The sequence below is a fragment of the Topomyia yanbarensis genome, chromosome 2 (genome assembly GCF_030247195.1).
Source record: "Topomyia yanbarensis strain Yona2022 chromosome 2, ASM3024719v1, whole genome shotgun sequence".
Taxonomy (NCBI): domain Eukaryota; kingdom Metazoa; phylum Arthropoda; class Insecta; order Diptera; family Culicidae; genus Topomyia; species Topomyia yanbarensis.
In genome coordinates this window covers 158,016,452-158,038,746 of record NC_080671.1, presented here as the reverse complement: position 1 = coordinate 158,038,746, position 22,295 = coordinate 158,016,452, and the positions used below count along the sequence as shown (strand labels likewise).

The 22,295-nt window shown below is 36.7% G+C and overlaps 1 protein-coding gene across 1 annotated transcript in view; it reads right to left on the bottom strand.

Moving 5' to 3' along the window:
- The window catches only part of LOC131681880 (transmembrane protease serine 9-like), a 49,772-nt gene extending 27,897 nt beyond the window's left edge, over positions 1–21,875 (bottom strand). The window contains exon 1 of the mRNA XM_058962970.1: positions 21,404–21,875. Within this exon, the coding sequence (XP_058818953.1) occupies positions 21,404–21,503 (100 nt within the window). The 5' untranslated portion in view covers positions 21,504–21,875. The remainder of the gene's footprint in view (positions 1–21,403) is intronic.
- Between the last annotated feature and the right edge of the window lie 420 nt (positions 21,876–22,295).

Genomic DNA, 22,295 nt, shown 5'->3' with positions numbered 1-22,295 from the left:
TTTCGAACCAAAACATAACTCGTATTATTTACTATAATTCTTGTAAACATACTATTCAGCTAAATCTAACCATTATTTCACAAAAATATATAGTTCGCGGGACTCGAGTACTGATACACAACCATGCACTGCTAGGCCCCATGCAAAACTGACTCAGACATCACTTCCTTAAAAGTTTAATAACTTCTTTTAACATAGCCGGATTTACTAGCAGTCTTCGACAAAGTTGTAGACAATTGAAATATCTTTGTTATTTTCACTTACAGTGATAATACGATGTACCTAGCGGCGAAAATACGAGCAAGTGAGTTTTCTCCATGTAAATTGTTGAAAAGTCCCATATAAAGTTCAGGCACGTTGGTCCGGTAGTTAGACTTGTCCGATTTGCTTCAAATTTGGTACAAGTACTCCTGGTGGGACTAGGAATCGACCCAGGGGTGGGCCGATTGAGTTTTCAAAAATTCATCATGTTTCTGGGCAGTCTATTATATACACGAGAGGGTAATATAATTTTTGTAAGATTAGGGAAGTCATTTAGTTTTTTTTTAATGATAATACGGTTTGACATTTTCAGCAAAGAGATTATTGGAGCAAATAATTATTAACTAAGGGGGAAAATTTTACAACTATCTTAAAACTAGGAATAACTAGATGACGCGATTGAAGTTTGTAGAGATGCGGGAAGATTAATTGCAGCAATTTTTATGAGTAGTATTACAGTTGGGCATTTTCAACGAGTTTATGTAATATAATAGTTAAAATTAGAAGCGATAGGAATAGCAAAATGCTAAGATATGTCGAGGGGAGAGGGGTGTGGTTTGATACTTCAGTCAAGGGAGATAAGTTGGAGAAAGATGACAGGGGGGAGAAAATGTATTTTCAGTTTTAAGCATCGGGAGATCAACGGCATAGATTAAAGACTCGAACGGTCTTCATCAGGAAGAATCATGTACTGGGACGCCGGAGCTGGCAGGGGTTCTTCCAAACAATTTCGTAGTACGACTCAGATGCGGATCGGTAACACTTCGAGTTGCGCATGTAATGTTTGTGCTGTAGTCGCCTTGGAGTAGCATCAAACCATCGTGGGTGTACGGAACAGGTGGAAGAGGGCACTTTTGAGAATGATAAGGAAAATAAAAGAGGCATTTAAATCTGTATATTGCAGGTTTTGAGGAAGGTGTATACGTGGAAAATATAGAGGAGTTCGCGTCTTGCCAGTACATCTCGAATTGGGACATTGGGTGATCTTCCTCGGGCCCAAAGGTAATAGTTGAGATCTGTCAGAACAGTAATCGGCGCATGCCCAGACAATATGTTCGATATCGTGGTAACCGTCGCCACAAGCGCTATTCGAGAGCCCGATAAGTCGGAGATGAGCGTGTAACGTATAATGATTGGACATGAGCCGAGACATAACACGAATGAAATCCAGACCCACATCCATTCCTCTGAATCAAGGTTTCATTGATTCCTTCGGCATAACAGGATGTAGCCACCGTCCCAACTCTCCATTGCTGCACGATGTCTGCCTACATTCTAGTGTCTTCTGAAGAGAGATATTGAAGCATACATTGAAGCAGATGTCACCTTCTAAAGCGCTCGCCTTAGCTAAAAAGTCCGCTTCTTCATTACCGGGGATTGAACAATGCGAGGGAACCCAACCTAAGGTAATCTAGTACGATCTTACAGTACAGGAGCTCCCATATTTTCCTAAAAAATATGGAATGTGCTTACTAGTCATTGAACGGAGCGCTTCTATTGAGCTGAGGCTGTCCAAGACAGTAAAGTAACGATCGGTGGGCAAAGAATCAATAATCCCAAGGGTATACTGAATATCAGCAAGTTCTGCGACGTAAACTGAAGCAGTTGAATGAGGCTGTGAGGTTTTGATTGAATATACCGAATCCAGTGGAGCCGTGGAGGCTTGACCCGGCGGTGCAAAACGTCTTGTTGCAGTCGACTTCTCGAAACTTACTATGAAAGATGCTTGGGATCACTTGCGGACGTATGTTATCCGAGATTCCAGGAATCTCGTCTTTCATGTATGTTTCAAAGAATACAGTTGAATCAGAAGCATGAGGGAGATTGACACGGTTGGACTAATATGAAGAAAGATTGATATTTTGTGGCATGTAATCGAAGTACAAGGACGTAAGTCGGGTTTGAGAATTGAGCTCGACAAGCCTGTCGAGATTAGCAATTACTAACAGATTCAAGATATCGTATCAGATGAGCAATCGATATGAGAGGAATCCATAATCGATTTTTTATCGGAAGAACGCCCACCAGCTCTTTTAGACTCATCGTATGATTCGAGTGCATGTAACCCAAAACAACACGCAAACAACAATATTGGATTCGCTCGCGTTTGATGAAATGTATGGAGCGGCGCTGAAATAAAGACTCCCGTACTCCATCACCGACAATACCGCTCCGGTAATTGTACGGAGAAAGTTGATCCTTCGTTGGTACTTCTGTTTCTGATACCTAATGTGGCATTCCCAGGTACTTTTAGAGTCGAACCAGACCCCGAGATATTTGAAAGTTGAAACCTGAGCAATAGTTTGACCCATTAATTGAAGCTGTAGTTGCGCTGGTTCACGTTTCCTTGAAAATACGACTAGCTCAGTTTTCTCCGTGGAGAATTCAACATCCAGTTGGAGGGCTCAAGCATACAATTTGTCCTAGGTATGTTGCAATGGTCCTTGCAAATCGACAGCTTTGGAACCTGTAATAAAGACCACACCGTCATCGAAACCATACGAAATATACATATGTTTTTCAAACAACAAGATTATAAAAAAGTTGTTTAGTGTCAGCGGAAGACCATGTTGGTACAGCTTCTAAGAAAGAATTTTGATAGAAACTGAATCAAAGGCCCCTTTATATCCAAGAAAACCGATGCCAACTGCTCTTTGCTAGCATAGGCCATATGAATTTCTGTTGAGAGCAACGCAAGACAATCATTTGTCCTTTTACCTTGGTGAAAGCCAAATTGTGTATTTAACAGTAAGCCATTTACTTCGACCCAATTATCGAGGAGAAACAAGATCATTTTCCCAAACAACTTTCGGATACATGACAGCATTACTATTGGTCGATACGAGTTGTCCTTGGAGGCTGGTTTTCCTGGTTTTTGGATGGTGATGGCCTTCAGTTGCCTCCAGTTATGAGCGACAATGTTACCCTCAAGTAAAATAAATTCAACAAGAATCTCTTGGCAGAGTCTGGCAGATTCTTTAACAAATTAAATTAATTTTGTCTGGCCCTAGGGCTTTAGGAGGAAGCTCTTGTGTGGACTCGATTTTGCCGGATATCACGGACGCATAGCTCTTCCAATCAATATTTCGTGTGAGATCATACGAAACATTGTATGTATTCGGTGGCCCTGAACCGATAGCAATAGTAATTACGATTAGCAGATGGTCGCTGCCGTGGATATCAGGGACTACCTGCAGCGATGTCGAGCAGAGGGTCAAGCTTAAGGCTCTCGGACGCGCTGGAGGGACAGGAATCCGCGTCATTTAACCCATGTTCAAAATAGTCATATTGAAATTATCGCAAAGGTCATGGAGCTAGGTAGATCGATTATCGTCATGCAGGCAACCCCATGCCGTACCGTGGGAGTTGAAATTACCTAAAACTAGTCTCGGTGCGGGGAGGAATTCCGCAATATCTCCAAGCCGTTTGTGGCTAACTGGGGCTCTAGGGGAGATGTAGGTGGAAGCAATGCAAAGGTTTGCCTTTAATACTGGTTTGCAAGCGACAACTTCAATGCCTGGTGTCGAGGGGAGGTCGATTCGATTGAAAGAATGGCACATTTTTATCCCCAAAAATACTCCTCCCTAAGAGTCTTCTCTATCCAAGCAAATAATATTAAAATCGTGGAAATTGAGATCTATTTCTTGAGTAAGCATTTCTAATTATTTATTAACGTTTTTAAAGAATCGATTTTCGGAATAATGCTTCTGTAATTCCACAGTAGAACAGTGATCAAATTCGTAACATCGTTCGATGAATTAGCCATTGAAAGATACAATTGTTGAAAGAAGGGGCCCATTTCGCAGTCAACTGTAACAAAAATGTTTTTACTGCGGGGAGAAAGCTTATCAAGATACTTTTACGAGGGGCAGAGATATTTATTGCTGTAAAAATACAGTCCACAATGTCAGAGAAATGTATTAAGCCAGCGCTGGTTTCTTTCTCTGGCTGAGATATGGAAACACTTGGGGTTATTCATGTTCCTAGATGTGCTGGGAACTCCTTTTCTGAGCTCAGGTTTCTGAGACCCGGAGCGACTTGCTTCGGTTTTGCACCAGTACTTCTATGATTAGTTATTTTAGGGGGGCCGTGAAGAGACACCTTCTGGCCTTTACGACGCACAGTGGCGTAACTAATACCAAAACCTGGCCAAAATAGCAAAAAATGAATGTTTGTGTTTTTCCCATTTTTGTCAACAAAGTTGTTTTTCAAACCATACTGTAATAAATGACTTCACAAAAATAGCTTTTTGAATTGATAATTTTTGTATGTCAGTATTTGAAAATGGTGAATTTTGAACGGATTTTGAATAACATTATTCCACAATTTTTCATATTGCCCGAAAACTAAGTATATAAAGTCAATATCTGGTACAAAATCATGATTTTCGTAACCAACACCAACAACTTTGAGTAAAGGAGACTTTATTTGTTATGTCTTTTTGCTTTTTTGAGGTGGGCCAAAAAGTACCAATTTTTTTTTCAATATTAAAAATTCGATAGTGGAAAAAGTACCTTGTCGGGCCGTTCCTTTTAAAGGATACGGTTATTTGGGTTCTCTTCTCCCCGTTTCGCAAAAAAAAACATTCCCAATTAAGGTTCAAATAACTTTCGGTGAGCGTCTACACGAATTGAACGCTTGATAGTATGCGTTGGAAAAATGCGTTCAACTTTGTCATCGGTTTATCCATATAAAGCATATTACGATTCAAATCATGCAAAATAGTTGATGAAAAAACAATTGATCGGGCGGAATGGAGTTTTTGAAAAAGTGACTGTGATTTTTCGTCACACCACCACACTGTCCCAGGGCACACAACACAACTGCGTAGTGAAAAAACCACAGCCACTTTTTCAAAAGCACCATTCAGCCAAGCTGATGGTTTTTTTTTTACCAGCTATTTTGCATGATTTAAATCGTGATGATTTAATAAATCGACTGATATTCTTCTTTTAGAGTTCTGAAAAGGTTCAAATGAATAATCCGGTGGGAAAGCTGAACACAATTTTTCCTACGCACACTACCAAGCGTTCAATTCTAACACATACTCACCGCTTTTACAGCAGTTTGAAAATCGTATGATTTTGCTGACATATAGGCTAAATAAGCAACAAAGCCTTGGTTGAGGCTATACGATACAAGGAACAAGAAGAATTTGATTAGGTTGTTTGAAGGTATACAATTATTCATTTATTGTCTCCGTAAGTATTTTCATTTCTATTGAGATGGGGATACTTTTTTTAATCGAGATAATTATAAATTAAAACCTTTTTTCCATTAATCTGCTATGACAATTATACTTATAATTGAAGAAATCAAAATTAAAGTGAGTTTTTTTATTTTTGCCTTTCTCAATAGAAAGGTATTGCAATTGCTCTGAAAACCGACTTTTTAACATATACCATTCGATTCAGTTCGTCGAGTTCGGCAAATGTCTGTGTGTGTATGTATGTGTGTGTATGTATGTGTGTGTGTATGTGCGTCTGTGTGTGTGTACGCGAACACAATCTCACTCACTTTTCTCAGAGATGGATGAACCTATTTTTACAAACTTAGTCCCAAATGAAAGGTGCAACGTTCCCATAGGCTGCTATTGAATTTCTAATGGATCCGACTTCCGGTTCCGGAATTACAGGGTGATGAGTACGATCACGCAGAAAATGTCGATTTTAAGAAATTCTGCAATGAATGTATAATGGTGAAAATTTTTCCAAAATGTGACCACAACTGCTTCGATTTGTAGTACTAGGTCATTAACAGCCATTCAAAGTCTCTTTGGTCACATTGGCCACCATCATCGGTTCCGGAAGCCCCGGCGGAAGTATCCAAATTCAGACTAACAGTCACATCGGTTTCTCGGAGATGGCTAGACTGAATCAACCAAACTTAGTCCCAAATGAAAGATGTTGCGTCCCCGTAAATGGCTATTAAATTTTATCCCCAACCGACTTCCGGTTCCGGAGTTACTGGTTGTGGCGTGCGATCACATAGCAAATTGTGATTCAAACCGATACTCCGATGGAAGCAAAAAAGGTAAAAATTTCGCTAAAATGTCTCTCAAATAACTTGCAGTTCTAGGTCACCGATGGCCAAACAAACTTTCGTTGACTACATTGACCACCATAGACGGTTCCGGAAGTGCCCGGGAAAAGCGGCCATCTTTCAAAATTTACGAACTCACATCAGTTTCCCTGAAATGGTTGGGCCGATTTTCACAAACTTAGTCCCAATTGATAGCTATAGTTTATAAAATTTCGTACGGATCGCTTATATGGGTCCGGAAATATAGACTAAATCGTCCGGTCACATATGAAATTCCCATATAAGCCGGAACTCAAATTTTTTTCCCAAAGGGGGACCCCATGAAATTTCAGAAATCGAATTCGTATTTTTGATGCCAAACATCTTTAAAATGCATGAAACGTCGAGATTTTATGTTATCTCGAAAAATTTTTTTTTTTTTAAAATCGACTTTTTGAGACTTTGCCGATTTCGCACCTTTTTTCAGTTCATGGGGGGACCCCATGAAATTTCAGAAATCGAATTCGTATTTTTGATGCCAAACATCTTTAAAATGCATGAATCGTCGAGATTTTATGTTATCTCGAAAATTTTTTTTTTTTAAAAATCGACTTTTTGAGACTTTGCCGATTTCGCACCTTTTTTCAGTTCAATATTACCGTGGCTGTTTTTTCTTTTTCAAAATTTTAGAACTCGAATAATGATTTATTTTCCTGTATATAGTTGTCATGTGATGTATAATAATAAAATGTAATATATGCATTTAAAAGTTTTTAATGAATATAAACAACGCACACATTCTCGTGATTCATGATTGAGAAAGGCACAATTGCACCGCTAGGTGGATTAAAATAGGTTTTTATTTTGGCTCTGCATTACACTGCTAGGAGGATCAATACAATAATTATTTATTCATATATTGTCCAAAACTGCAAGGAATCACTTTTTACTACTATTGGACCTATAATAAGACTTAAAAACGTGCAAAATAATATTGGCCAGGAATTTGGTCTAGTTACGCCACTGTGCGGCGGCTCAAACAACATAAAACCCCATAAAACTACCATGAATATGGTCCGTGGCAAATTTTACAACCATCAAAACACCATAAAATGATCAAACCATAAAAACCCATTAATGCAGCAGAATATGGTTTTCATACCTATGGGATTTTCCGGATCATGGTGACGGTATTTTCATGAGTTGAACCTATTTTAAGCATTATTAAAACACCATACAGTGGGGGAGGATTTTTTTAAATCTAAAGATTTTTTTTGAAACGGCTCAATGCGTTAGCACAATTGAGCCGTGGGTCTTTTATTTTTTTATAATAAGTCATCATGTCATCATCGGTACTGCTTTATTGCTGTTCACGATCAGAGGTTCTTATTTGTTTCTTGTTCTTTCAGCTCGCTGTTGTAAATCCGTCTTCATCGGTATTTTCTTCTTTATTGGCGATGCTAGTTGTTGGTTTGGGAGCGGTTGTCGTGGTCGTTGTACTCGCATTATTGGTTAATTGGATCGTTGTTTTTGGTTTATCTGAAGATGTCGGTGGCTGTTTGTTAGAGTTAGATGTAGTAGATGAGTTTTGACTAGTTGCTTCGGCGCATGTTTTTCCGTAGTGGGCTGTATGGTTACAGAATTGACATCTTGGGGTCTGCCCGGGATATGTGATTAGCGTTGTTTGCTTATAGGTTACGCCAGCCCTCGATGATTGGCAGTCGATAGTCATGTAAGAAAGTATTGCTTTAGTCACTCGCATCCTTACAATACGAACGCCGTTGGGAATGCCAGTGAAAAAATTTCTCCAGGTGTCATTCGTAATAGATTCTACTTCTCCATATTGCGACATGATTTGTTTGATGTAATCTTTCTTAGTGCGCCGGGCCAAATCATGGATACGCACGTTCACCATGTCGTTTTCCATATGCACCGGGATCTTGAATCTGGTGTTATTAAACTCGACCTCGTGTTGCATGTTGTTCTTTTCAACGAAGTTTTCTGCCTGTGCTAAACTTCTAAACGTGATCAAAACACAGTTTTTAACGTGATGTAGCTGAATGTACGTAACTTCAGCGAAATTAAGCTCCATTTTAACTTTAACTAATTGCTCCACTTCCTGAACTGTGGGTCTAACACAAGTTTTATTAAAGTTGATCGAAATCGTATAATATTGTTTGTGCACTATGATATGGACTGCTTGTGCGATAGGCACCGATCGGCTTGTAGGTAGAATTGACTGTTTCACTTGTGCGGGACGATTTTTAGCTTCTGCTCAGGGCGAGATGTGAAGACAAACTGAGTGGGGGAGAATTTGAACTATGACCACGGAGGAATTATGGGTTTTTCGTTTGTTCGTGATTTCTGCAAAGATCGCTTTGAGCGCCCCTGAAGGAAACGCTTATGATTCTTCTAGCGCTGTTTGTACGCGGGACATGTCGGGAGATCAGGCTGATTTCCCTCACGGTAGCGACACTTTTGGAATCCCTTCCACATGATTCCTGCAGCATTTCCCACAGTGAACCTTATTGCTACAATGGGAGGCTGTGTGTCTCAATTATTTGCAATTAGTACAGTCCAGTTAACCCGATAGGAGTCTGAGTTGACATGTGTTCACTTTCTGGCAGTGGTTATAATTAGTGGGAGGGGATGGATGCGTCGGGAGCCAACTAACTTAACATACTGGGTGGATGTAGGGAATGCAGGTGTGAAGTAGGTCTGAGAGAGGGGATGGGTGAGAGAGTGAAGAAGGGGGGTTGGGAGAGGAAGGAGGGGGCGGGGTAAATGAAGGGTTTCGCCATCGGTGATCTAGTCCTACGAATCGAAGTAATTGGATGTTCATTTCAATAGATTTTTAACCTATGATGTATTTCGATTATACCAGTTTATATAAGAAATTCTTATGTGACCGTAAAAAACAACCTGTTACTCCGTAACTAAAAGTCAGAACTGAATCAAATTCAGTCAATGGGAATATCATATTTTTCAATTGAAATCAACTTTGTAAAAATCGGTTAAGAGTTCGCTGGGAACAGGTGTGAATAATATAAATAATATAATGATATATTATTCATTCGTATGTTATAATGAATAAATATTTTTACCAGTAACGTTTCTATTTTTCGACATCAAAACAAATCAAATACAAATAATACAAATTAGACACATAACGGACAGTGCAGTAGAACTCGCGAACCCAAACTAATTACGCTCATTGTTTGCTTTCAAACAGTCCCTTATTACTTTTGGTTTGGAATTCAAACAGGCGCAGATGTTATTTTCATTTAATCACGGCTGGTTCGAATTTGGGTCAAAAGTATGGACATATATTGGGCCCTGTCCAAGTTTATGAGTGTTATTACCTTTTTAGTAGTGTTTTTAATCTGGACTTTTTTATTTCATATTTCTCGAAATATGTTAAGGCCAGTTATTAAGAATGTCCGAAACAGTTCCATACGCCCATTTAACGATCAGCGTTGTCAGATAAGATCAATGGACATAAATCAATCGCACCTTGAGACCTACTCATCACACAAGTATTTCCGTTGAACTGAACTTGAATGCAGCTATTAAGAAATCAACAGTCTCTAACTCTGAATTCAATCCAAAAAAATTGTTTTATTACTTTCAATGGCAAACCACTCAATTCATGTCATGTACGCGAGAAGCTCCGCAGAGAATACCACTTTCCAATACTCGGCCCGCTTCAGACAAAAAGTCAACCACCAAAACTAATCATTATGCGAATCTGGGGAGTAATTTGCACAGGCACCACGCCAACAACCGAATTACTGCCATCAATGAATAAAACTGCTGTATTTTGCCGGACACGAGAAACAGTAGTTTCATAGCGGAGACGGGACGGGAGCTGTTACTGGATAACCAAACATTCACAACAGTATTGTATAGGGGAATGTCACCGGTCTTGAAATATTGAAACATACAATATTAAAATTGATGTTTAGTGTGTATTATGAGCAAAAAAGTTGATTTCAATGCTAAAGAAATTTTGGAGAACCAATTGATTCGAAAAAACTCAACATGTGCGTACGTCGCTCTCCCCTATGCGGAGAGCAACCTACGTGGTTTTTCCAACCTCATAGCGATGAAAGCACGACTTTACATGTCAGTGACTGATATCAAAATGGACACCTATAGAATGAGTTCGTGTAGTGATCTCAATCTTCCTTGTTACTTATTTCATAGCTGACAGACATAAAATAGGTAAATATTTACAAGAACGGGATGTAATATTTCATATCAATTTGATATCTATCGAAATCTTGTGCTAGCATCACCAGCTTAGACACGCGAATACGCTAGGTGGAAACCACGTGGAGTAGTTGGCGACCACATAAAAGATAATTTTAATCCTTCCCTGTCCGCGTTATTCATTATGGTAAGGAGCGCGATGTATTTGCTATGTATCTTTTTTTACTTTTTTATTAACGACTTATATATACTATGAATCTTCTGCCGTTTTACGCATAGTGGTACCCCGACCTATGGAATTCTCTATATATGAGTCATTTGTGGGTAGACCGATAGTAAAGGAAGGCCTCAACTGAAATGAGAGGTGTTGCTGTTTGTAATTAACTGCTTTCTTTATACTTCATACAGGGTTCTATTATAACATTTCCTTGTTGATGGTGCCCGTTTGCGCTGCCTGGTCACTATCAAACACGTGAAATGTTAAGTACCAGTGAATTAGGAAACAATCAAGTTCGAGATTTTATTGTTGTGGGCGACATGATGTAGGCGTAAACTTCGCCGGTATATAGCTCATTCACCTTTACGTTAAAATAATGCGAAAAAACTGATTGGTGTCATTTGATTTCAATTAGAAATAATACGAATTTTCAACCTAAGATCGAACATTTATGATTTCTTACTAATATTTTTTTTTTTACTTTTTAACGACATTAAATTAGCTAGAGATTACTAAGTAGTAAAAGTTCTGAAAATTTTAGCGTCATAGTACTCAAGCGAGAGTACAGTTGTGAAATATACAGATCGGAGAACTAGACTTGGCAGAGTTCTTAGAAACAGGCTTTAAATCTTACGGACTAATCTTTTGGCTTCTTCTGGCAGGAGTCGAGCTTAGGGAGAGTTACTACGAATGGCTCAAGTCTACCAACATGTCTCATGGCAAAGACAGACTTGTCCCTCTTTCCCGTCAGAACAGTATATATACCTTTGTCTTTTTCATATAAACGAAAGAAAAATGTTCACGTTTGGTGACCAAACTTGCAAACATGTTCGCATTATTAAATGACAATGAATGGAAGCAAATCTACTCATAATTGAAATGCATTATCTCCCGTTGTATTAATCCGATTTATGTCAGTTTTTTTGTTTTGCTCGCTGTTAGGTAAGCCTTAAGACTGTATTTTTTACAAAAAATTTGTTAAATTACCACGAGCTCTTTTTTGAAAAGATGCCTTGAAATATGGATTAGGGACAATGCTTCCAATGGGAAGCGCAGTTTGATGTTTATAAATATAAACTTGCTAACCGAAAGATTGCATACAATTCAATATTTGCTAAAAATGTATTATTTTTTCGAGAACGCGTAGATTTGAGACAAAAACTTAGTGTGATTAACAACGATAATAATATTTCGGAAAGTAGAAGGAAAATGATGACAAATGAAATTATCCGTTTGTCTTTAGCAAGTCAGGATCGGTTTTTTCGGGCATTTCATTTTTTTGCATTAATAGTTTTGTGCAAAAACATGTAAATAAGTTTTAATGGAAACTCCTTAGTTCAGCTATTCTCAATCTGGGGCCTCTGGGAGACAATGAAGTAGTTACTGGAGTACACGAAGAAGAATATGTGTACTGGATTTTCAAGCATTTTTTGTCAACAGATTGAAAATAATGTATTGATAGCATTTAAAATCGAGAGTGGATAAGGGCTTCAGCGTGAAAAAAGAACTTTTGTTACGAATTTTTTTAAAATTTTTGTTCGAGCGAATTGATCAAAACTTTTGTACATTATAAAATATCATTTCAATAACATTCTGTAATTTTTCTATGCAAAAATATCGACAAGCAACTTGGTGACGAAGCTTTTGTAGAACGTCTCTGGAAAATCACGATTTGCGGTGTTACCTGCTATTGAAAAACTACTTAGTCTAGTCTAGTCTAGTAGGGTAATTAGGGGAGAGATGCCGCACATTTCTTAAAATCGATCCTGCATCGAAGTTCAATATTTGATAAAATCATTTTTATCAATTGCGACAAGTTTCGAAAATATTGTGAAATGATTTTTTTTATGAAAAAAATCATCAAATTTCCATGAACATTTTAAAAAAAGGTCATTGCGGGAGAGATGCCGCACCATGGTCACAAACTGAAAAATGGCGAACAAAAGTATTTTTAACTATCATTGCAGTTTTTGTGATTAAGGGTCTTCAGCTGAGTTTCGTGAAGTTTGATTACACCTATAAATCAGCCATCACCTTCATTTTTCTCAAGGGGGTAATACCATTTATAGAAACATTTTTTTATTCAACATTTTAAAAATATTTTATTTTTGCAACCTTGTGTAACGGTTTAGTTGGAGTAACTGAATTAAGGGTACTGTTTATTTATATGTTTGTACGAGCGATATATTGGTAGGGGTTCCTTAAAAGCAGTTTTTGGTTGTTTCTTCCAACAATGTATTTATATAACTTTGGTTTGTTCTTGAAAGATTCATTTTAAAAAGCATCAATTCGTCGAAATTTTCATTTTTAGCCCAAGATTGACATCACTACAAATCAATGCGTTTACTAAAATTAGTGCCTGAAACTTTAAAGAATAAACCGAAGTAACTAATACTTAGATACATATCTCCCGTTCAAATATATAAATAAATAGACTCATATTCCTATATGCCACTGTTTTAGGTCCGTTAGTTTGTGGATATACCTTATTAATAACACTAGTTTACAAATTTTGGGTTAATTGCATGAAGTTAAGAAAAAAGGTGTTCTCTAAGTCAATTTTGGGTCGCTGAGCACGAAAATCATATCCATTTTCTTTTTCAAAGGACCGTTTTTGTGATTTTTTAAAAAAGGCATTTTTGAGCACTTTTTGCAGTATTTGGTCAATATCTCAGGAACAAATCTTCCGATAAACACAAACGACTCACCATTTGAAAGGTATTGATGTGCCCATTTCAAAATTGTATAACATGTTAGGATAAAATATCAACAATTTAGGGTTAAGTGCAGTAGTAGTGCTTGGTAAAATTACTAGTATTTTGGTTGATTTTCCATAAAAAAAACATAAAAAAAATCTTTTAAAATCTTATGTGACAGACAAACTTCTCACGTGAATTTTAAGCCTAAGATCACGAAAATCCGACAAAAACTGGTGATGTTATTAAGCATCGAGTGAAAATTGCTCTGTTTTTCACATATCTCTGTTGGTCTTAACGGACCACTTCAAAATAAACTGTGAATATTTACTTACTGCATATAACGATTTTTTTCACCGTATATACGGGGCTGACGGCATTCAAATCACTTCAATACCTAAAATAGAGCATAGAAAATATTTTAAAATGAATACAAAATTAATTAATTCATTATTAGCAAAGATATCCTGTCCAGAAAACTAAAGGCCTAGTATAGATTGCAATGCCATATTATTACATGACGCCGCAATTTTCTGGGCAGTTTATCTAAGCCTCTACCAAATATATAGTACTCAACTCACCTTGATCCCTTTTTGACACCCAATGAAAGCTCTTCAAGTCAGCAGAATCCATCAAAAAGGCCCTTGAATCGGAATTTCCTGTCCGAAAGTTCTATGAAAGTAACCTTTTGTTTACATTCATATCGGCAACACTATGGAATTTGTCAAAGTTAGCGCGCACTGTGTGCATTTTGTTGTAATGTGGTCAGAATTCAATATTGAATCCTTTGAGACATAAATTTCGAAACATTATTAACTTTATACATGGACCAATGCATCGACAGTACATTTTGTCATGAAAAAACAATTTTGAAGCGTATTTTTTCGATTTGCGTTCAATTAATGAATGAAACATGCTGACATATTTGACCATTCATGGTTGTTCGTTTGTTACAGTGTGAAAACACGTTTCATAAAAATTATATCCCATGGCCATCTACCCATAGTTTCACTTATTTGTTGACACACTTTCATCGCTGTCAAACGGTTTATCTAGTGAGCTAATTGAAAAGGGATTATATCAAATTTATGGAACCGATGCGGCAAAACATGAACAAATGCATTTGCCGGTATTTCTGGTTCTAGTAAAACTCTATATTCAATGGTGAATAAAGATACCAAAAGTAGTATATAATCGAAACTTATGCATGAGGCAGACATCATTTGTCTCTAAAGAACATTTGCAATGTAGCCAATCGTTTTTTGGAGTGCCTGAATTTGTAATAGAATATTTTTTTACATTCAGTCTAATAACTGATTGCAACCGTCGTAAGGTAATAATGATCGCATCCGGCGATGGTATGTGAAAAATATATTACAGTCTTCGGTAGAAGTGTGATGAAGAGTTATGTTACTTATTGAAGAGAAAAAGCAAGTTATTCAACTACCAACGTATATACGCCAACGAACGACAAACCCGATGATATGAAAGGGAGTTCAACAAACGTGTAGACATGATGTACGAAGAGTACATAAAACATAGTGTGAAGCTAATCAGCGGGGTGGAAAATGCAAAGGTCGGTAGGGAAGAATTTTTTCGCCTAGTTATTGGTGATGAGAGTCTCCCCAGAACCACCGACGACAGCGTAAACATCAATATTGCAGCAGGCAGAAAAATGGCTATGTGTAATACTTAGTACAACAAAATATTCGGAAACGCATTTGTAGACATCCAAATGGTGAAACGTGTTTTCAAAACAACCAGGTTTTGACAAATGGTTATTTCGTTGATGTCGTCGATATTAGTATCTTCCAAAAATCGTCGATTCTAACCATGATGTGCTGGGAGAGAACTATTTACATGCTTGGTCAAACAGTGACTGTTGAATCAGGATGCTGCTAAAGAATATGTTGAAAAGCTCAACGAACGAATAATTGAGCTACTAATAAGAGATAAACTAAACACAGCAAGGTATCAGGTTCACGAGGCGGTCTACTACAGTCACAAAGTGTTAAAAATACAAAAGGGCATCTGTGGAACGGCTGGATCAACGTTGAATGACCAATAGCGACAAACGAGAAAATCCAGACTGTGAGTCGAATGCTTGCAGCGGCTATACAGGCAACTTACACATTCAAGTGAAAGCCGGTATAAAATTTTATCGATGTAAGAAGGGGTACTTCGAGAAAAAAAATTTCGAAGTACGAAGTAAGCTTTTGCTGGAAAGATTTGCAAAAATTTTACGGGACTATTTTCAGCACAAAAAAGAAAAGTTCTGTGGGATCAGATAGGATCAGGATGAGAAATCTGTTATCAAATTAAACAAAGACAACTGCCAGCGGTTGTCATAGAATGGGCAATCAAATAGAGAATGAAAACACAGAAAAAGGATTGTTGATGAAAAACAGTTTATGAATCCACCCTCGCTAGAAGAAGTTGAAAATATTGCGATAACATGTTTGACAATAAAATGATATCAGTTTATAAGGTATCAAATGAGTAGAACGTAGAGATAAGCATTGCGTTACAAAAGAAACGAAATCACATCTGATCATAAGCCATTTTTCAACTAGATTGCTAGTTGAATAGTTTTACAAATATCTTTTATAACAATAAATGGTTACAATTTTTTTAAATTACTAGATATATGACGGTGAAAAAACGTTTATAAAAATTAGGTAGCCAAATGATAATTTGAATACAACAGAGGCTGTATAAAACTTACCTCCTCTCTACAGCAAAGAGTGTTTCATCAGAATATTTTTTACTGTACACTCGATGGCAAATTCTACAAAAAATCCTTATCGACGCACTAAATTCACCAGACCTTTTATTTTTTAGATATTTCCTCTTCTTCAAAAAAAACTTTGCTGTCGGTTGTACTATTCTAGTCAAAGCACTGACTGGACATTGTAAACTCAAATATCACAAGTTTCCTACTCAGCGTGCTGAGTATTATTTGTGTGACAGTGAATTCGATTACGGAACTTCAAATCTTTTGATATGTAATTGCTCTACAATAACGCAATTACGTAATCGGATTTTTGGTTCTATATACATACACAAACTTTTGTACAGGAAGCTAGTAAGGATATGCTATAGTTCCTAACCCAGTGTGGCAAAGAGCTATAGGCTTTGTCAGTAGGGTTAATTATTCCTCCGGGAATGAAGAATTCATGCTGTTTACTGTTTTGTGTTGATTGTATTGTGTTGTCATTTTCCATTCCCCTTCCTTTTGTCTCCTTTCCCTTCTTATTAGGAATCTTATAAGGGGACAAGGCTGGGCACAAATCTTCGAATAACATGGGGTGCGTACCAATCGAGTCAATATATACTGATTCCAATTTTACGATCAGTAATAAAATAAAGATTGTCTCATCCAAAAGGGCAGAGTTCTGCTGTTTCTTTGCGTGTACCTGTCATACCATCTATTCTGTGTACCGTTACCTTGCCTTGTATAAATCCGAAAAATCTAATATAAAACTAATGGCACTATCATAATAAATGAGCCACAAGATGTTTTTACCAGTTCCAGTTACGCAGTACTCAAATTATAGGATATAATCTTATTTTTGCACACCGATTTTGTTGTTGAGCATGTTGAGAACGTTAGTGAAAAACGACTTTTTCAAATGAAACGCTAGATTTTTGTTTGACTTGTCTTGTCAACGCAATCAAAGTAACCAACAGTGTTCCTGGAATATTTTCACTTTCAACACATTATTTTCCATTGAAGTGGTCCCTTAAATAAGATTACACTAGTTTACAAGAAAAATGAAGTTACGAGAAAAAGTATTTTCTAGATTAATTTTGGGTCGCTGAATACGAAAATAATACTCTATTTCTCTTTCAAAGAAGTTCGAGTTTAAAAAAAACGTTATTCTTTCGCTTCCGCTTTTTTGTTTATGCTCTATTTTCTATTAGAGAAAAAGAATTTTTCATATTTTCAGAATCAAATGTGACAGATTTTAACAATTTTAAGGTAATCGCGATAAGCTAAGAAGAAAGGTTTTTCCTCAGTTAATTTTGGATCGCTGAATACGAAAACCAAGTCCATTTTTTCAAAGAAGCATTTTCAAGATTTCTTTGAAAAAGGTGTTTTTGGGCACTATTTTAGTTATTTGTCAATTATCGTATTTATATAGGATCCGATTGAAACAATTCGAAAGGTATTGAAGTGCCCTTTCCGAAAATGTATAATATGCGTAGATCAAATCTCGATAAACATATGATTACGGCATAAAAGCCAACTGTCAAAATTCTCTTTGAAAGGAAATTTCAGACAAACTGTTACCAGCCAATCACAGATGATTATAGTAAACAAAAGAAAAAAAGTTTTCTCTTGCATTAACTGCTATGAACTGCGTTTAGCCAGTAACGGTTTGTCCGGAATTTCCTTTCAAAGAGAATTTTGACAATTGGCTTTTAAACCGTAATCGTATGTTTGTCCAGAAATGTACATTTATTATGATTACAATCGACCAAAGTAAAAAATAGTCTAATGTTCGACCTTTTTTTTAAAAAAATGCATATTTCCAGTAATTTTTTTGTAATAAATGAAGGACAGAAAAAAATTCTTTTAGAATCTAATGAAATAAATATTCTTTTTGCATAAATTTTAAACCAATGGTCACAAAAATCGGATGAAAATGTAGATAGTATGAAGCACTGAGTGAAAATTGTAACTTTTTATTTTTCGCACAATCATACTTTCGGCTGAAATACTTGATAGTTATTGTTTGTGTTGGGTACTGTCTTCTCGAGCTTGCATTTATCTATCCTGCAGCATTTGAATGGTTTTGGATTTTTCATTGTACAACTAAGTGCTCTTTTTAAAATGTGAAAATATCGTTGGAAAAGTTTTGTTTTTTCTGTGGTGAGTAAATATTTTACGAATTAAAGGAATTTTCGCCTTCTGCTTCAACAGGCTTCACAGCAGATTCTCAGTTCACAGAATATTTCGTGGTTAGTGCTACACTGAGACTCCTTCCCGATAGGGACTCGAATATTTGACGACTGGCTTATGAGACCAGTGCTACACCCTCTAAACCGCCGCACCAGGGCAGGCTCCGCTAAAATCATAAAATTTCCATTTCGCTCAATGTGCAATAGCATCAACATTTTCCATCCGATGCTAGTGATATTAGGCTTAAAATTAACGTAAACATATTATCTGTCATCTTAGATTCTAAAAGGTCCGAAAGAAAAATTTGTTTTTCGGTTAAAAAATCATTTAAAAATGAATAACTTTTAAAAATGGTCAAAAACGCACTTTTTTTAAACTTTGGTCGCTTGCAGTATTAAAAATTTTACATATGATCGACACATATTATATGTTTTTGGAAAGGGCATATCGGCACCTTTCGACCTGCACATTGACTAAATTAATTGAATGATTTTGGCACGAAATATTGATTAAAAACTACAAAAAGTGCTCAAAAACGAGTTTTTTGAGAAAATCACAAAATCGTTTCTTTGAACAAAAAAATGAATATTGTTTTCGTGTTCAGCGACCAAAAATTAGTCTAAAAAATACTTTTTCTTGAAGCTTCATTTTTCTTGTAAACTAGTGTAATCTATACCTGACGCAAATGATCATTTAATGACATTTCGAAGTGAAAAAAAAACATTTATACTTCGCCATCGAGTGCGCCATCTCACCCGCAATTTTGATGCGGCATCTCTCCCAATTGTATGGGAGAGATGCCGCACGACGACATTTTCCTCTGAAATTATGGATGACCGTGCTCATCATCAGAATGCCTTCTAAAAGGTCCCAGCTAGTCAACCGATACATGATTTACCAAAAAAAATCGATCAATTTAAAAAAAAAACGAAATTTTAATGTGGTACTGAAAAACTTTCAACACTCCGTGATGCAACTGGGCGCACAAAATCATTGATAAAATTTTGTAAGTTAATAATAAGGATTATTTTACATCTCCAGTGTTGTAACTCTTCAAAAGACAAACTCACAATATCATATTACCCTATAAAAGTGACCCTATATACGAGATATTGAAAGTGCGGCATCTCTCCTGACGCGGCATCTTTCCCGAAATTACCCTACATACACAGCCAATACATGTGGGGATCCTGGAAAATTGCAAACAATTTTTCTTGTCAATATTAATGTTTGTGATACATATGAAATTTCGTCACCGAGTCGCTTGTCAACATTTTTGCATAGAAAAATTACAGAATGTTATTGAGATGATAAATTATAATGTGCAAAAGTTTGATTCAATTTGCTCGAACCAAATTTCTAACAAAAATCGCAAGAAAGTATTTTTTTCGCGCTGAAACCGTTATCTCCCCCTTAAATTATAGAGGGCTCGCAACAACCTAGCTTGATTTCGAAATGGTCCGCGAAATGGGAAATTGAGAGGCTCTGCCTCAGTTGATTTGTTTGTGATATCGATATAGGGTAATTTCGGGAGAGATGCCGTGTCAGGAGAGATGCCGCCCTCTCTATATCTCGTATATGGGGTCAATTTTATACGGTAATACGGTATTGTGAGATTGTATTTCGAAGAATTACAGCACTGGAGATGTAAAATAATCCTCATTATCAACTCACGAAAATTTTATTAATAATTATGTGCGTCCAGTTGCATCACGGAGCGTCGAAAATTTTTCAGTACCACATTAAAATTTCGTTAATTTAAATTGTATCATGTATCGGTTGAATAACTGGGACCTTTTAGAAGGCATTCTGATCATGAGTACAGTCATCCATAATTTCAGAGGAAAATGTCGTCGTGCGGCATCTCTCCCCTACAATTGGGATATATGCCACATCAAAATTGCGGGTAAGATGCCACACATGATGGCGGAGGATCCATAGCTAAAAAGTTTTTTTTTTCACAACGGAATGTCATTAAATGAACATTTTCGTTAGGTATAGGTTCTTAATAAGGTATATCCACCTAACATAGTGACGTATAGGATTATGAGTCTATTTATCTATATATTCAAACGGGCGGTAGGTATCTAAGTATTAGTTACTTTGGTTTTTTCTTTAAAGTTTCAGGCACTAATTTTTGTGACCGCATTGATTTGTAGTGCTGCAAATATTGGGATAAAAACGAAAATTTCAAGGCTTTTTTCAACATGAATCTTTCAAGAAGAAACCTAAGTCATATAAATTCATTGTTGGGAGAAACAGCCAAAAACTGCTTTTAAGGGACACCTACGAACACATAGATATATATCGCACGTACAATCATATAGATAAATTGTGCCCTTGATTAAGTTACTCAAACTTAACCGTTACACAAGGTTGCGAAAGAAAAATATTTTTAAAAAGTTTAATATAAAAAATGTTTCTAGAAATGGTAGTACCCCCTTAAGAAAAGTGTAGGTGCTAACCGATTCATAGGTATAAACAAACTTCAAGAAACTCAGATGTACACCTAATCACAAAAAATATCAACTAAAAATACTTTTGTGCACCATTTTTAGTTTGTGACCACGGTGTTGCGTCTCACCCGCACATGCGACATCTCTCCCGCAATGACCTTTTTTTTAAAAAAATGTTCGTGAAAATTCGAAGAATTTTTTTTCATGACAAAAACCATTTCACAGTATTTTAGAAACTTGTCACAATTGATAAAAATGATTTCATCGAATATTGAATGGTTTACTTTGATGCAGGATCGATTTTTAAAAATGTGCGGCATCTCTCCCTAATTTACCTTATACTTTAAAAAATCACAAGAAAGCACGGTATTCTACTTATAGGTTAAAAACATATTCTTAAACCAAATACACAAAACAGGTATAACCTTGTTGATATTTACAACCAATAAACGTGTTAGTTTGGATCATATTTGCATAACGCGACGAAATCGATGAAATTGAAGTCACTATCTGAGAATAACAAACAGGGAAACATACTCATTACTAGTGCAATCACCTTGCTGTGTTAATTATTTTTACCATCACTCATCAGACACGGGAAGTCAAGAAACGCGTTCATAATCCATGTACCCACCTTCTACGACTACCGAATCCTCTAAACTTTCATTCAAACTAGCTGCTGCTACAAGTTTCAGTATGACAAGTCCAACGAAGAAATCCGCGAAAATTTTCATTTTTTTTTTTCATATAATCCTCTTATTGTCACTGTACATGTATCAATCTACAATACTGTAAACGATTGATGTGATAGTTCCAACACTTTTCTTCGTTTCGTATGAAACCATTCCCAAAACATCAAGCACTATACAATTTACAATATCACATAAAACTGCAAAAATGACCGAAAATATTCTTCATCCAACGGTGTTCCACCATCCATCGATCAAAACCATCTGATAGGCTAAACTATGGCGAACATTTGCGCACCGCGTTCGTATCTAGCAGGAAGAGGGAACTGGGAACTGATTTTGCTATGGTGGCACCGCCAAGACTTGCTAACAGCGTTCCGCCGAGGACGTCCGTTCGCAACACTGGCTCGGAACCGTTTGAAAACAAACTGTAATGTGAATTGGTTATTGATGATGTATTTATATATTCCCGGGATGTCGCCGCCTGGATCCATCCCAGTACGCTCCCCATGGTATGTTCCTCCGTTGTGGCTACTTGTTTTTGGATACACACGTTACCGCGTTCCCGTTCTTCGGCTTCACCAGTACACGGTCGGTGGTGCTAGGGTGGATTAAAATTGCACGATTTTGCCACACCGATGCTATATTGGATTACTCATACGCCGAGGAAATTGATTTAATAATGAATTACATAAATTGCTATAATACGACATATATCAAAACATTCTATTGAAAGCTTATTATGACAGTTAAGGTTGGACAGAGAAAGGGTAAAATTCGCAAACGAAAAAAGGAGGTTTTTTTCCACACCGTATGTCAGATCTTCATAAAAATCAA